Genomic DNA, 14,957 nt, shown 5'->3' on the forward strand with positions numbered 1-14,957 from the left:
CCACTCCAGTGTTCTTGCCTGGAGAATCCCAGGGACAGGGGAGCCTGGTGGGCTGCCGTCTATGGGGTCGCACAGAGTCGGACACGACTGAAGCGACTTAGCAGCAGGAGGAGGCTTATTTCCACTTCACAGACAAAAAAAATTAGAAAATGTTTTTGAAGTTTTAAAGTAATTACGGTTGCCCCCAGGCCTGGGCTCGGGCTAGGCTCCGCGGAACCCCGGGCCGGCGTCTCCGCCCTGGGTGAGCGATGCGAACCCAGGCACAGAAAGTTAGTTTGGCCCCTACCGAGGGCCGCGCCGACTCCGGGCCCGCCTCCCCGCGGGATTGGAGGCCTGCCGCCCCGCCCGGCCTCGCGAGGCCCAAGGGAGGCGCCGGGCAGGCCGAGAGCCTGGCAAGCCTCCTCTCGTCCCCGGGTCCCGGGAGTCGCGGCGAGACCCCGCACTTCCGCGTCCCCCTTGCCCCGCCCGTGCGGCGTCCTAGGCCGGGAAGGAGCTGCCGTCGGAGTGAGACGCCGGGCCGGGAGGGTTCTCTGCTTACGCGGTGGGTTCTGACTTTTTAAAAACTCAGCGCGAAATCCTGGCGCCCCTTCCCCACGCGTTTGCCCAAAACGCGGGGCGGGGAAGTTAGGCGGGAAAAGGGATTGGGTTTCTTTTTCCACCGGCCTAGAGGGGCTAGAGTGAGAGTCCGGACGCCGGCGGGCTTCCGGTGGTTCGGGCCGGCCCTGGGCGTGACAGGAAGTGGGGAGTCGGGTGGGTAGGAAGCCAAAGGGGGTGTCTTGGACGGCCGAGGGGTCAGGCGGGCGGTGGGCCGCGCTGACCCGCCCTTGGCCCCGCCGTCACGATCCTTCTCCGAGGCCGCCCCACGCCTCGGGTTCAGGCCTTTGGGTACCGGTTTGTCTTCGGAAACTCAGGTTAAGAACTTTTCATCCTAGCGGGGAGGGCCCTGAAACAGCAGGGACTAGCTTGTCTGGGACTTGCCTTGAGAGGAGGTTGGCGCTTCCTCCTGTGCCTTGAACCCTGGATCCATGCCGCGGGTGTTCATTGTATAGACACCTTTCAGGCCTCAGGTTATGGTGCCACGGACTTGCCCCAAACGGTTTTTATCTTCTTCATACTGATGGAGAATGTATGCCCTGCTGAAAAGTTGTTATCTGAAGACTTAAGGTTTTAAATCAGCAAATAAGTGTTGGAGAATGAAATGGCAACCCATCCAGTATTCTTGCCTGGAGAATCCCATGGACAGAGGAGCCTGGTGGGCTACAGTCCACGGGGTCGCAAAGAGTCGGACACGGCTGAGCGACTTCACTTCACTTCACCAGTATTTAAAGTCAAGATATTGGTCAGTATATATAAAGTGAAAATGTCAGTCAATTGTGTGACTCTGCAACCCCATGGTCTGTAGCCCACAAGGCCACCCTGTCCATGGGGCAAGAATATTGGAGTGGGTTTCCATTCCCTTCTCCAGGGGATCTGCCTGACCCTGGGATCCAGCCCAGGTCTCCTGCATTGGAGGCAGATTCTTTATTGTCTGAGTCCCCAGAGAAGCCCCCAGTATAAAGTACTGGTCAGAACTTTTCCTTCTTTTGGGCACTGTTCATATGAATTCCCAGCTTCTTTTATGTTCGAGTTAGGAGGACAAGTGAATATTGCTGTACCCAGGTGTTGCTGCTGAGTGAGATAGGGCATTGGGTTAATATAAGTGAAGCAGGGAAAGCCTACTGGAAGGAACAGAAACTTCATTCAGAAGATGGATAGATTATACAACGAAGACTACTTTCATTTCGAAGGCACTCACTGGGTTTAAAAAAAATTCTTTGAAACTATTTGGAGGATTGTGGTTACCTTCACACTTGGTTCCAGGCTTACATGCTGTGTGTGTGTTTTGTTTTCCCTAAGAAATTTTCTAGTCCTACTCAAAAATCTCTAGTTTTCACTAACCTATGTACAATTACAGTTAATTGGTTAAAGTTGTGTGGCTATCACTATGGCGTTTCTACACTGTTTTTGGTAGTGCTGCATAAATTTCTAAGGCAGGGCAGTTTTCACTTCGGTGATAATGGGGAAGGGACAGGGTAGAGAGAAGCAGAAAGAAGTTGAAACAGTAGTGTGGTAGCCTTAAAAGTAACTGCACAATGGCCTAGTGCTCTGCTTAGTTACACATCCATGAAAATCCTGGGCTTATTTAACCAATATTTACTGAGTTGTATCAGTTGCTGGATTTGATAATGACGTACGTTGCCATTGTCCATGTTATCTCAGCCAAGAGCTGTATTTTTTTTTTTTCTAGTGACTGAAGAGCTTTTCATCTTTGACATTTAGCATTCTCAATGAAAGGAGTATTTTCATATATATGAAATTTATTTTCTCTTTGTAGTTGGAAATTAACTCATTTAAGGTGTGTTCTGAATGATTAATAGGTATTTTGACCCCCTAACTGAATTTTGGAAATGTTAAGTGAGGTTCAACACACTTTGTTTTTTTTTCAGTATCAGTGTCTCTTCGATTTCAATATTGTAATGTTGGTGAATCTCCAGTTTGAATATAATATGTGGGCTTTCCCAACCCCAGTTGACTTCAGAATCCTAATTTCTGGGAACGTGCCCCATAGAAGACATTTTGAGAAACGTATTTAAGTGGAGGTTTCTTTGTTGTTGTTTTTATTTTTAATCACAGCCTCACCCCTTCTGTCAACAGAAGTGATGCCACCAAGAAGAAAAGAGAAATACAAGCTTCCTATTCCACTTCCGGAAGGCACAGTCCTGGATGACATGGAAGGAAAACAGTGGGTGCTGGGCAAGCTGGTTGGCTCTGGAGGATTTGGTTTGATATATTTAGGTAAAGTATAAATCACCAGATACTCTTTATGTATGTGACTGTGACTTCTTAATATTTTGAAAATTGAAATAAAATAGAATTCATAAATGTAAGTTATATGAAGATAGGTAGTGTTTAGTAGAATGTCTATGCTAGGTTCAAGATATTACTGACCCTAGTCTCTTCTTGTCCATGTCTTTCTAAATGACTCTTAGAAAGTCTTTTCAGAGCACAGTTACACAGTCTGCCAGACAAATGGTTAATGTTCTGTTTTGAGAGTGTGTTTTCTTGGAAACATCGGTTTTTATGACTCAAGAGAACACAACTCTGTGATTATGAACATTTTCCATTTGTGAATCTTAATCATTAATGTTGAAGTAGTGTAAGGTTTTGGTCATTTCTTCACTAGGTCTCACTAGAGAACTGGGTCTTAATACTCCAAGGCCATCTATTGCGTGGAATGAATTAACTTCTCTCTTGTACATCTAGATTGGTACTAGTTATATGCTATCTTTAGGATAATTAACAGACACTTAAATATAGTTTCTGTGTTTTTTGGTACAAGTAAGGAACCTAAGTTGAGTGTGTTTTTATACTACATTAAAAAAATTTTAAATCACATTGACTTTAAAAGGATTGTTCAGGGATAACAAAAGTTTTTTATAGATAAAAAACTTTTATCTATAGTTTTAAGGATCGAGGGATATCCATTACAAGATGAGATTTAATTAATAAGATGAATATTAGTGATTAAAAAAAAATCCTCTCAAGGAGAAATTCTAAATATATTGACTTATTACATCTGTGTCTGGAGGCGTTTAAGAAGTTGGTAAAAAAGCCTTCTTTGGAAGAATCTTGGGTTCCTTATTAAATATTTTAGAGTACAGGGGAGGAAAGACATTCCCTTTGCTCTCCTAAGTTTAATATCTGGGTTTATGAAATAAACTGATAGAAGGAAGATTAACAGGAGAAAATGTATACAAATATATTAATTTTTTGATGTTATGTGCACAGTAATATTACAGGGGGAAAAATAGTTGAATAAATATCCTAAAGCATGGTAAGATTTGAGAGCTTACATGCCATCTTAATAAGGAACAGTACATGATTTTTAAGAGACATTACTAGGTCTGTAGAAGAGTAGATGGGGGCTGTGATGTGATAGTCTGTAACAAAGTTTGGGAGTGATGTCAATTTCTAATCTCTTCTGTGATGAGTCAGTCTTTCCTGGTTAATGAAGCTCTCCTAGATGTAATTTAAAACAGTTGAGTTGTGGTTTTTTTTTTTTTTTTTTTTTTGGTGAGAGGGTTGGGTTCTTGTCTTTAGCCAAATAAAGGGAGTTCAGAGAAAGCCTTTCCCTGCATTTGCTATTTTTCAAGTGCCTTCAGTTCAAAATAATCCTTTGGCCAAACAGGCATATTTTACGGTGACCTTTTTGAACTGTGGTGTTGGAGAAGATTCTTGAGAATCCCTTGGACTGCAAGGAGATCCAACCAGTCTATTCTAAAGGAGATCAGTCCTGGATGTTCTTTGGAAGGACTGATGTTAAAGCTGAAACTCCAATACTTGGGCCACCTCATGCGAAGAGTTGACTCATTGGAAAATCCCTCATCGGAGGGATTGGGGGCAGGAGGAAAAGGGGACGACAGAGGATGAGATGGCTGGACGGCATCACGGACTCGATGGACTTGAGTTTGAGTGAACTCCGGGAGTTGGTGATGGCAGGGAGGCCTGGTGTGCTGCATTCAGTTCATGGGGTCGCAAAGAGTCGGACACGACTTAGCGACTGAACTGATTCTGCCACCCTTCTCATGCAAATGTGTTTCATGGATCTTGAAGGATTAAGCTCCTCTTCTAATGAAGTTGAGTTTGTAGTATTGAATAAATGGGTGAAATACAGTGAATAAGTAACTTCTTATTAATCACCTGAGTGTCTAATCTAGTTGGGAAGATAAGACCAACACAAAAGTATAGTGTGGGTTAGATAAAGAACAACTTCCCTATTTAAAGGGTTTGAACTTGCTTGGAAAATGTTAAGTACTAGATTTAGTGACACAAGCAGCACTGTTTAACAGAAATGTAATGCAAGCCACATATGGAATGTAAAATTGTCTAGGAGCCACATTAAAAAAAGCAGCTGAAATTTATTTAAATAATATGTATTATTTAATGTGATATATCTAAAGTATAATTCCAACACATTATTAATATTAAAAAAGGGAAATATTTCACTTCTGTAGTTAAGTGGGACTAAACCAGGATATGTCTAGTCCCATTTTAGGGGCCCAGTAACTACCTATAGGTAGTGGCTTCCATGTTGAATGTTGCAGATAAAGACCCTGAGAGGACTTGGAGTCTACAGAGAGTATATTCTTTGAAGAATTAATTGTTGGTTGAAACTCTGAATTGATGAATTCTCTTGTATACATGAGCGTTAAGATCTCTAGTATATTGTCTTGACTCATGGTCAGAGAAATGGAGTTGAATAAGTTATTTCTGATGTGGCTTGGATGTAGCCTTGGATTGCACAGCTTATCAGTTATTCTAATGTTTGAATTATTTTGAGTAATTTCAAAGAACTACAGAAAAGTATTAATTTAGTCTTATTTCTTTTCTCTTTTTAAATGTAAATACTATATGTGTTAATATGTATTTAAATTTAACAGCATGTTTAATGTGTGTGTATGCATACATATATGTGTATACATGTTACTTGTGTGTTTCCTGTTGTGAAAAAGGAATTTAGGCATGTGGAATTAGGAATTTAGGCTTAGTCATGTGATTTATTTGCCCCTATTGAAATATAGAAAAAACCTTGCTTCTTTCAATCTAAGTGATGCACATATTTTTTACTTAATTTTTCTCAATAATATTTAGTTTGCAACAGTTTTCAAGATTTCATAGTTATGAAGTACCCACTACTAATTTTAGAACCTGGATCCTGGATATATGAGCAAATGTATGTGACTGGCGTAAGATTTTAAAGAAATGTTTAGCTATTTTGAGGAAAAGTTGTGTGTTGCAAATGTTGTTACTGTTCTATCAAAAGTGGCACTCATAAATTATAATCTCAGCTCTTCAGTGAGTTGCTGTCAGCAATAAGTTTGTTAAAATTAGTTTTTACGTATTATTTTCAAGCTGAGACAATCCATATGAAATTATATCATGTTTTGCATTTTAGCATGGTTCTCATCATTTCCTGTATAGATGAAGTAGCCTGCCAGTTCAGGTTTCCCTAATACCTTCGTGTCCAGCTACATTGTTAAGCATTATATTTTCCAGATACACTTTGAGCAGACGCTTCATCAGCACTTGTCACCTAAGGCTGAGAAGAGACTAACCGCCCTGACTGACTCATCTGTGCATGTGCAACTGTCCTGTAGTTTTGAGATCAATAGCCAAAGCCTTTCAGTAGTCAGCAAGAAGTAAAGGGGAAGGGGCAGAGATGTTTTGTGTTTACTCTCAACTTGGAGAAATAATGTTCCTGTAGCAGTAACAGAAGTAGTAATAAGAGGGAAAAGAAAGTCTGAACATAAAACAAAGTTCTTCCTTTGCATTTGAAAAGAGAGGAGGGGAAAAGGAAGAAAGGAAACTGTTTCAGGGAATGCGAAAGCTTGCAGTAACCTCAGGATCAAATAAGTGAAAAAAAAAGTTCTAAAACTTCAGGAGACAGAACTAAGATTTTGAATTTTACTTTAGTGCTAGGTATAACACAGAACCAAGCAAACTGGGGAATTTCATAAATTACAGCTTAAGATTTTGACCTGAGCCTTTTGCAAACTGAGTGACTTTCATCTACTCAGGAATCTCTGTTTCTATCCTCTAGGATTGAGGTAGTAATACTTGCAATGATTAAGGTAATATTTTTAAAGAATTCGGAACTTGATAAGCAGTTCACTGGAATTGATTTATTTATTTAGAACGTCTCATTCTCAGTGATGGCTGAACTCGAAATTCGGTGTCTGGTGCTCAGATTAGCACGGTGACTAAGACATGTATGGGAGGGTTTTTCCATTTGTCCTCCCATGGACTGTGATGGGCTTAGCTACTAAATGTGGTAAAACTGAGAAACAGAGAATGTCAGTGGAAGTCTATAACATTTTACTTGCCAAAGTGTATGTTTTTCCCATTTCAATTTACAGTAGTAGCCATGATGACATAGTGAAAAGTTCTCACATAAGCTGTGTCTTATGTTTCAGATATGAAAGGTACTATGTTTCAGAATTAGTCAAAAATCTAGAAAAACAGAACTGTAGCTAATAAACTTTAGCCAAATTCCTTTAAAGTCTTCTTATATGGCTTTCCCAGGTGGCTCAGTAGTAAAGAATCTGCCTACCAATGCAGGAGAGATGGGTTTGACCCCTGGGTTGGGAAGATCCCCTGGAGGAGGAAGTAACAAATGATAGAATGATTTATCTGTAGTTTTATTTTTTAGAATTTGAGCAGAGCCATGACCATTAGCACAGGCTATATGTTTACCAGTTATTTGCCTCAGAGATTGAGACTGAAGTTGGACCACTAAACCCACACAAGCCAGTTTGCTTTTTTTTCCATAATTATAGATGTCACCCTTAACTCCAGCCTGTAATCTTAAACATAACACTCTTAGTCATAAAAACTTGAGACAAATTAACTATAAAATCTGTATATGCTTTATTGACAGTAAATCAAGAGCATTATATTTTATAAATAATGTTATTATAACTAAAATTAATTCTTGAAGCATTAAGATCAATCATTTATTCATGGATAAATGTTTAGATCAAGTGACTGCCATACATTTCTTGGGTAATCCTCTCAGATTAGCTCAATTTTGTTCTTTAAAAATAGAAGAAATCTTTGTGGGGTGGGGCAGAGAGAAAATAGAGTAACTGAGAGTTGTAGATATTGTCAAAGTTTAACTCACTTATCGATGAAGAAATAGACTTCTATCTAAATAGAAAAACATTTTTATGTGTGGTTTTTATTTATTGTATTTTCTTGTTTGGTGGCTCAGTGGTAAAGAATCTGCCTTCCAGTGTGGGAGATGCTGGTTTGATCCCTGGGTCGGGAAGCTCCCCTGGAGAGGGAAATGGCAGCCCAGTCCAGTATTCTTGCCTAGGAAATCCCATGGACAGAGGAGCCTAGCGGGCTACAGTCCATGGGGTCGCAAAGAGTCAGACACGACTTAGTGACTAAACAATAACAACTTTCTAGTCAGCTAGAATGGATTGATTTTTAAGGTATGCTGAGTTATGTTCTGAAGAGCCTAACGATAATGCCAGCAACAAAATAAAGTTACTAAAACATGCATTGCTTCATAATATATTGCTGTGTTAAATGTTATTTTGGCAGTGTGTTATAGAGAACACTTTGAGATAGGCAGTTAATCTGACCTAACACAGTGCAACATTGTGGTCCCACCACAGTGCTGCTGCTGCTAAGTCGCTGCAGTCGTGTCTGACTCTGTGCTACCCCATGGACGGCAGCCCACCGGGCTCCCCGTCCCTGGGATTCTCCAGGCAAGAGTACTGGAGTGGGTTGCCATTTCCTTCTCCAATGCATGAAAGTGAAAAGTGAAAGTGAAGTCGCTCAGTCGTGTCTGACTCTGTGCTACCCCATGGACTGCAGCCTACCAGGCTCCTCTGCCCATGGAATTTTCTGGGCAAGATTACTGGAGTGGGTTGCCATTGCCTTCTCCCCCCACCACAATAGTTACTAGGAAATTTTGCAGATGATACCCTGGAGGTGAGAAGAAGGAAATAAATATGAAATAAGGATAACTTGTACTAGAAACTGTTGTATATAAGATAAATTAGTTCCCAGCTGAAGGTTTAAGAGGTAATAGTTGGTATAATCCTGAGAAGGCAATGGCACCCCACTCCAGTACTCTTGCCTGGAAAATCCCATGGACAGAGGAGCCTGGTAGGCTGCAGTCCATGGGGTCTTGAAGAGTCGGACACGACTGAGTGACTTCATTTTCACTTTTCACTTTCATGCATTGGAGAAGGAAATGGCAACCCACTCCAGTCTTCTTGCCTGGAGAATCCCAGGGATGGGGGAGCCTAGTACGCTGCTGTCTATGGGGTCGCACAGAGTCGGACACGACTGAAGCGACTTACCAGCAGCAGCAGCAGTTGGTATAATCTCAACAGATGAAGAGATTGCTTGGGATTTTGTGAATTTAATAAATGTGTTGTACCTTTCATAAGAATTTAAATTTCCTAGAAATTGTATTTTAATTTTGTATGTGCTGACCATTGGCTGTTAATTTTGAGTTTTAAAAGCACAGTGTTCATTTAATTACCAGCTAAGAAATCTGCTGCTGCTACTGCTGCTAAGTCGCTTCAGTCGTGTCTGACTCTGCGACCTCATGGACTGCCCCCCACCAGGCTCCCCCGTCCCTGGGATTCTCCAGGCATGAACACTGGAGTGGGTTGCCATTTCCTTCTCCAATACATGAAAGTGAAAAGTGAAAGTGAAGTCGCTCAGTCGTGTCTGACTCTTCAAGACCCCATGGACTGCAGCCTACCAGGCTCCTCTGTCCATGGGATTTTCCAGGCAAGAGTACTGGAGTGGGGTGCCATTGCCTTCTCCGGCTAAGGAATCTAAATACCTGCAAACGTTTGGATTCTTTGTATAAAAAGGAAGCATTCTCCTAAGGTTCACTTAGTCTTTGCTTGTCTTTTTCATTTTTGTAAGTGTCCGATCTTTTTAACATATTTTATATTATGGGTCTTCATTTTCAGCATTCTACTGTCAAACTCTTTTGCTTTAAGGGAAGATTTACAAACTGCTCTGTTCTTCAATAATTTATGCATTATGTCTCTTCCACTGCACCTGTTACTATCTTACAATGGTTTCAGTGGTCAAGGTTTTTAAATTTGAAGCCTATCGCTATAGGGAAGTTTCTTCTTCATGAAATGAGTTCACCTGTATTGTCACACACACACACACACACAAAACTCTCAACTTTCGGGAGCTTCTGGCTTCCTTATGAAATATGAATGGAGTTTAGCTTCTGAAGTGTTTTAGGCTTTTTTCTTTAGGTATGGAAGAAGAGTAAGAAGTAGTCTTCTTTAAGAAACAGGAATATCTATGTTTATAAAATAAATGAGAAGAAAATTAAGAAACTCTAAAGCTCTAAATAGGAGTATTCACTAGAAACTAGCTATTTGGATGATGAAAATTTGTTCACCCTCCTCACTTAACGATGATTCAAAAATGTTCATGGATCCTATACTGCTTACATACTTGGTTTTGCAGTTCGTGCATCTTCAGAATGTTTGTCCCTTGTAACTCCATTACATGAACTGAGTATATTATGCAATTTTCTACATGAAAGGGCATTTTAAGAGGAAGGACATAAAACTCAGCAATTATTTCAAGAAAATTTTTGAAGGTTTCCATTCTTTTAAAAGGGAAAAAGACAGTCGTCCTGACTTCATTTAGTCAGGAAGACTTTGCTTTAACATCTCCAATCAAGTAATACTTGAGGGAAAAGATTTTGTAGAAAGATATCCATTGAAGGCCAGAAACATCTACAGATGCAGTGTGATCCTAGGCAATGAGGCATGTGGCCCTTCATTGGCATTATATGATAACAGGAGGATCTTCTGGCAGAAGAGCTGACTTTTGCTGCGTTCTGCATGCTGCCCCTCCAAGCCCATCTTTGATTGGCACCTATGCCCTATTGAAACTGGCATCACACCTTCTGAATGGGCACAGTGCCAGCCAAGCAGATGGGTATGGGCAAAAGCATGCCAGAAACCCAGTATGTGCATCAAGTTTAAGTATCAGGGGCCCAAACTCCCATCCAGGGATATAAAAACTGCAGTCTGTTGAGAGCTTTTTGTGCTTAAGGTTAAAGGACATGCCATTTCTACTCCAGCTTAGAGGTTGATTAATTTTGAAAGTCAAACAGGAGCTCCTGTGGCAGTGTCAAGCAAAATTCTATCTTTGGTGAATGAGAATTACTACATCATGTAGGGAAGAGAAAAGTATTGTAATGAAGTTTCCAGTGAGAGTTACTCTCCTGCAAGTGCCTCCAGCACTTAAGCAGCATGCATTCATTGGAGATGAATATTTCTGTTCTCCAGCAGAGCCAGGTGCATTCAAAGCCAGATCTTCAACCTGCTGCAGTAAAGAACCCTAAATTTAGAAAGGGCAGGTAAAGTTTGGAAGAACTCCTTGGTGGCAGCTCTCACCATGAGCCGATGAGGCTTCACAAAAGTGTATAAAGGAGATGAAGGAAAAACTCCAAATTAAAAACCTTCAGATTACTTCAATCTGAAACAGAAAGATCTTTAATAAAGGGAAAAGTTTAGTCCTTTCTCTAAATGCAGAAAATTTTTTGAATTTTATATCAATAAAAAGTTAGTTTACCAAAACGTTAGAACCGACTTAATGCATAAGTAACAAAGCTTCCTATTCTAACATTTATTTCATTGCATGTCTATCATGTATATAAACTTCCCTTCTTGAATAATGGATTTTGCATAAAATTGAGTTCTAAATATCATATTCCTTATGATCGTCTCACACCAGCTACAGAACTGGGCAAAAATGAAAAAAAAAGGGCATCATTTCTTGTGATCACTTTAATCGTATTCTCTAAATGCTCTTAAATTTACAAGAATGCCTATAAGACCAGCTGTGGCCAAGAGAAGCTTTTTGTAATCGCCTTATAGCCATTGCTTTTTCTTTTCCACTGTGTAAACTTTATCTATGGAGCAGATTCCATGAGACCATTGTGAATACTTCAACGTATTCAAAACATATAACTGCCACAAATTAAACTACTAAAACTAAAGCTGGTGCATTGTAACTGCCAAGTAAAGCTGGCACGTCCCTCCGTCAGACTGCGGGAGAGTATGCCATACAGTCCTCAGAAAACACAATTCATCCAGAAGCACTCTTGTCACTTGCTCTGATATTAAACCAGAGAAAGTGACATTAATTAAAGAAGTGACATGAGCCAACAAAAGCAATGAAATTCTAAGCTTTGGCTCGTGCAGACCTTACTCCCAACTTGCTGTACTTAGGTATCATGGCCATGTAAGAGGAGTATGGCTACTTCCCTTCTCCTCCTCCTCTCATCCTTCCATTCGGAAACATCGTTTTCAGGCAACTAAAATTTCATGCCCAGGGTTGCCCTAGCCAGTTGGTACACTGCAGGGTTTCCTAAAATAGTCATGTGGTGGCATGTGATGCATTTACTGCAGTTGGTAACTGCATGAGATGAACAACTAGGGACGGAGGCGAGTTGGTCTTACAAAAAGGCAAACAGCAGCCGAATTGAGCAGAGTCCATAGACTGAGTAGACTGAGAGCTAGGGGAGTCTGTTGCTAGGATCACTGGTGGAAACAAATGATGGCTGGTAGGCCTTATGAAAATTCTAACACGCTAACGAGGCAAGCAGGGGAGTAGCCATCACTTTTCTTGCTTGCTCTTTGTTCCTTCCTGTAATACGTCCTTTCGCAGTGCTTATCTTATTTCCTGTGATTGCCATTTGTAAACTGTTTACCCTCCACCAATACTAGATTATAAACTCCTTGTAGGCCTTCTCTCAGAATGCTTCGACAAGGCCTGATAGATAATAGCTTAAAAAACGATTGGTTAAATTAAAACTAGTCTGTTGGGGAAAAATAATTTTCCCAACAGTTGGCTTATCTGTGATGAAATTTTGTGCTGTTGGTATTATAACATGTGGCATGTGTGTAAGGTTCTGTGTTTTTAGAGTTAGAGGCCTTATTTTATTTATCTTGGGGAGCTTGAGGGGATATAAGTTTCTGTTCATTCTCTTTCCAAGTATGTTTTTTAAATATAAGAAGCCATGTACTTAATCCATAGATTATAGGATTTACTGAGGGAGTCTACTTTGCTAATGCACAGCACAGAGAGAGTTAAAAAAAAATGGACATTAAGATTAAACATTAAGTTTTGTGTTTAGAATGAAACAGTTCTACAGAGTAGCACTTAATTGAAGTAGCCTTAATAGCAAGTATAAACTTTTGTGGAGAAAATAGATGGGGTTTAATGTTAAATGGATTGACTTATAGGGATGTAAATATATTTCAAAAATCTACTTTTCAAAGAATGTAAACACAACTTTAATGGAAAATAAATTTTTGGTATTTCTATTAATCCAAGTGAATGAAAGATTTGATTAAGAGTTTTGTACGTAGTCAGAAGCTTTTGTTATAGTTTCTGGGCATGGGTGTTTTATGTTTGAGATCAGGAATTTTCTGTGTAATTAGTCATGAGGTTTAATGTACATTTTTAATATCAGACAGACAATGGCTTCAAAGAGACAGCAGTGCTGCAAAGGAGCAAGAAAAGAAGGCCAAAGTTGACACACACAGAGGCAAAACAGTGTAGGAAAAATCAACACGTTTTGCAAAATCAATCATTGAAAATGTGTCAGTGTTCAGGAGACTGTCTTTAATTTGCAATCCAAGTGAAAAAGAGTATTTAAATATGAGAGGCAGTATTATTGAGCCCAGCATGCCTGCTACCACTTGTTTGACTAGCTCAGAATAGAACACTGAGAGGCAAGGGCTCAAAGTTAAATGAACATTTATACATTTTAAAATCAAATGAAAGATTCAGAGTATATTCATGAATTAATTTTTTTTCAGAACCCTAAATTTAATCAGCTGGAATTACTTTTAAAGTGCCATTCTATTTAACTTTTGGGAATGATGAATTTGCCTTTTAATAGGAATGCTGTATTTTATCATGAAGATGAAACAAACTGTCTTTTGTTAATTATTCCCCAGAGACACTGGCCATTTTTCTCTCCTATGCTTAGTGTGGAGTAAAGGCAGCTTCCCGCAATTTATATCAAGCAAGAGCAATCGGAAGCTACAACATGTGTGAAAGAGGCTCGTGGAAGGCTTAGCTTAGCATCCATTGTAGCTGTTCTGAAGGCCACCTAATGAAATTCACAGAGGTGGTGTTAACCAAAGCCTCACTGTGGAGGCCGTGAACACAAGACACAGAGCAGTGAAAAGGAATGAAAGCAAGAATCCCTGGTAAAGACTAGCAGATGAGTCATATGTGTCTGGGGCATGCTGCCAGGCATAGTTTCTGAAACCTTTTTTAGGAAATCTTCATCCTCATCCACTACTAATAGAATCTTTTACTCAGTGTGTGCCAAGCTCTGTGTTAAATGCTTCATATGGATTATTTCATTTAATTCTCCCAGCAGCTTGACAAGGCAGTTTTGAGGCCTAGGAATTTTAAGTAATTTGTCTAATTGTCTTCCATCTCCATTTGAACTCGGGTCTCTCTGCTCTCCTGGTTGGTGTCTTTTGTCAAAGAACACTCTGAATTTATTACTAGCCAGAGAAAATAGTGACAAATGACATGCCTGTGACATGCTCATTTCTAAAGTAACTGAAATATTTAATTGATAGTATTGGCAGCTAATTTAAGAAATATGTTAGCGCTGATGCTGATAATAGTGTCATTTTCATTCAGATTGACAACTTGAGGTGTAGAGCATTCGTGATATGTTTTTAATATTTTCACAAAATCTGTGAAAGTACATCTGATATTTATAGTAAATCTAATGTTAAGAACTGGAAAAAATACATATACTAAAAATGTACCTAGAACAAACAATATTTTTATGGAAAAAAACGTGAGAATAATCAATCAGTAGTGCATACAAACTGATGGGAAAGATTAGATTTTTCTGCTTTTTAAAAATAAGTATGTCAAAAAAAAATAAGTATGTTGAGTTTATGGGGATATTATGCATTTGTTTTGAGGGTAATAAGCAACAAGGAGATCAAAAGAAGCCTCTTTAAATCCCTATGACAGACTTTAATAAGCATCATGTGAAAATAGATTTTTTTACAAATATTGAATTGTTTTTGGCATGTCTTTTTTCCATTGGGTAATAATTAAAAGATATACTATTTAGGAAACTAAGTCTTTTAAGAAAATTAAAAAAACCCAAATACTTGGATAAGTGAAATGTTGATAAAGAATATGTTTCTTTATAGAATTTGTTCATATACCAAAATATTTATAATATAAGTATAGTTTAAAAAAATTATTCAGTCAACATATTATTATCAGATCAGATCAGATCAGTCGCTCAGTCGTGTCCGACTCTTTGTGACCCCATGAATTGCAGCATACCAGGCCTCCCT

General features: G+C 39.5%; 1 protein-coding gene across 5 annotated transcripts in view; it reads left to right on the plus strand.

Annotated features, from left to right (window-relative positions):
* Positions 1-456: 456 nt before the first annotated feature.
* Positions 457-14,957, plus strand: part of VRK2 (VRK serine/threonine kinase 2) — a 108,713-nt gene continuing 94,212 nt past the window's right edge. For 2 of the 5 annotated variants that reach the window (XM_061432438.1, XM_061432442.1), the window contains exons 1-2: positions 457-541; positions 2,695-2,835. In XM_061432438.1, coding sequence (XP_061288422.1) covers positions 2,700-2,835 — 136 coding nt within the window. In that variant the 5' untranslated portion in view covers positions 457-541; positions 2,695-2,699. Of the gene's footprint in view, positions 542-804; positions 912-938; positions 1,340-2,673; positions 2,836-14,957 lie in introns of those variants that run through there. The other 3 variants (XM_061432440.1, XM_061432439.1, XM_061432441.1) reach the window with 3 other exon arrangements.

Source organism: Bos javanicus, chromosome 11 (assembly GCF_032452875.1).
Source record: "Bos javanicus breed banteng chromosome 11, ARS-OSU_banteng_1.0, whole genome shotgun sequence".
Classification (NCBI taxonomy): domain Eukaryota; kingdom Metazoa; phylum Chordata; class Mammalia; order Artiodactyla; family Bovidae; genus Bos; species Bos javanicus.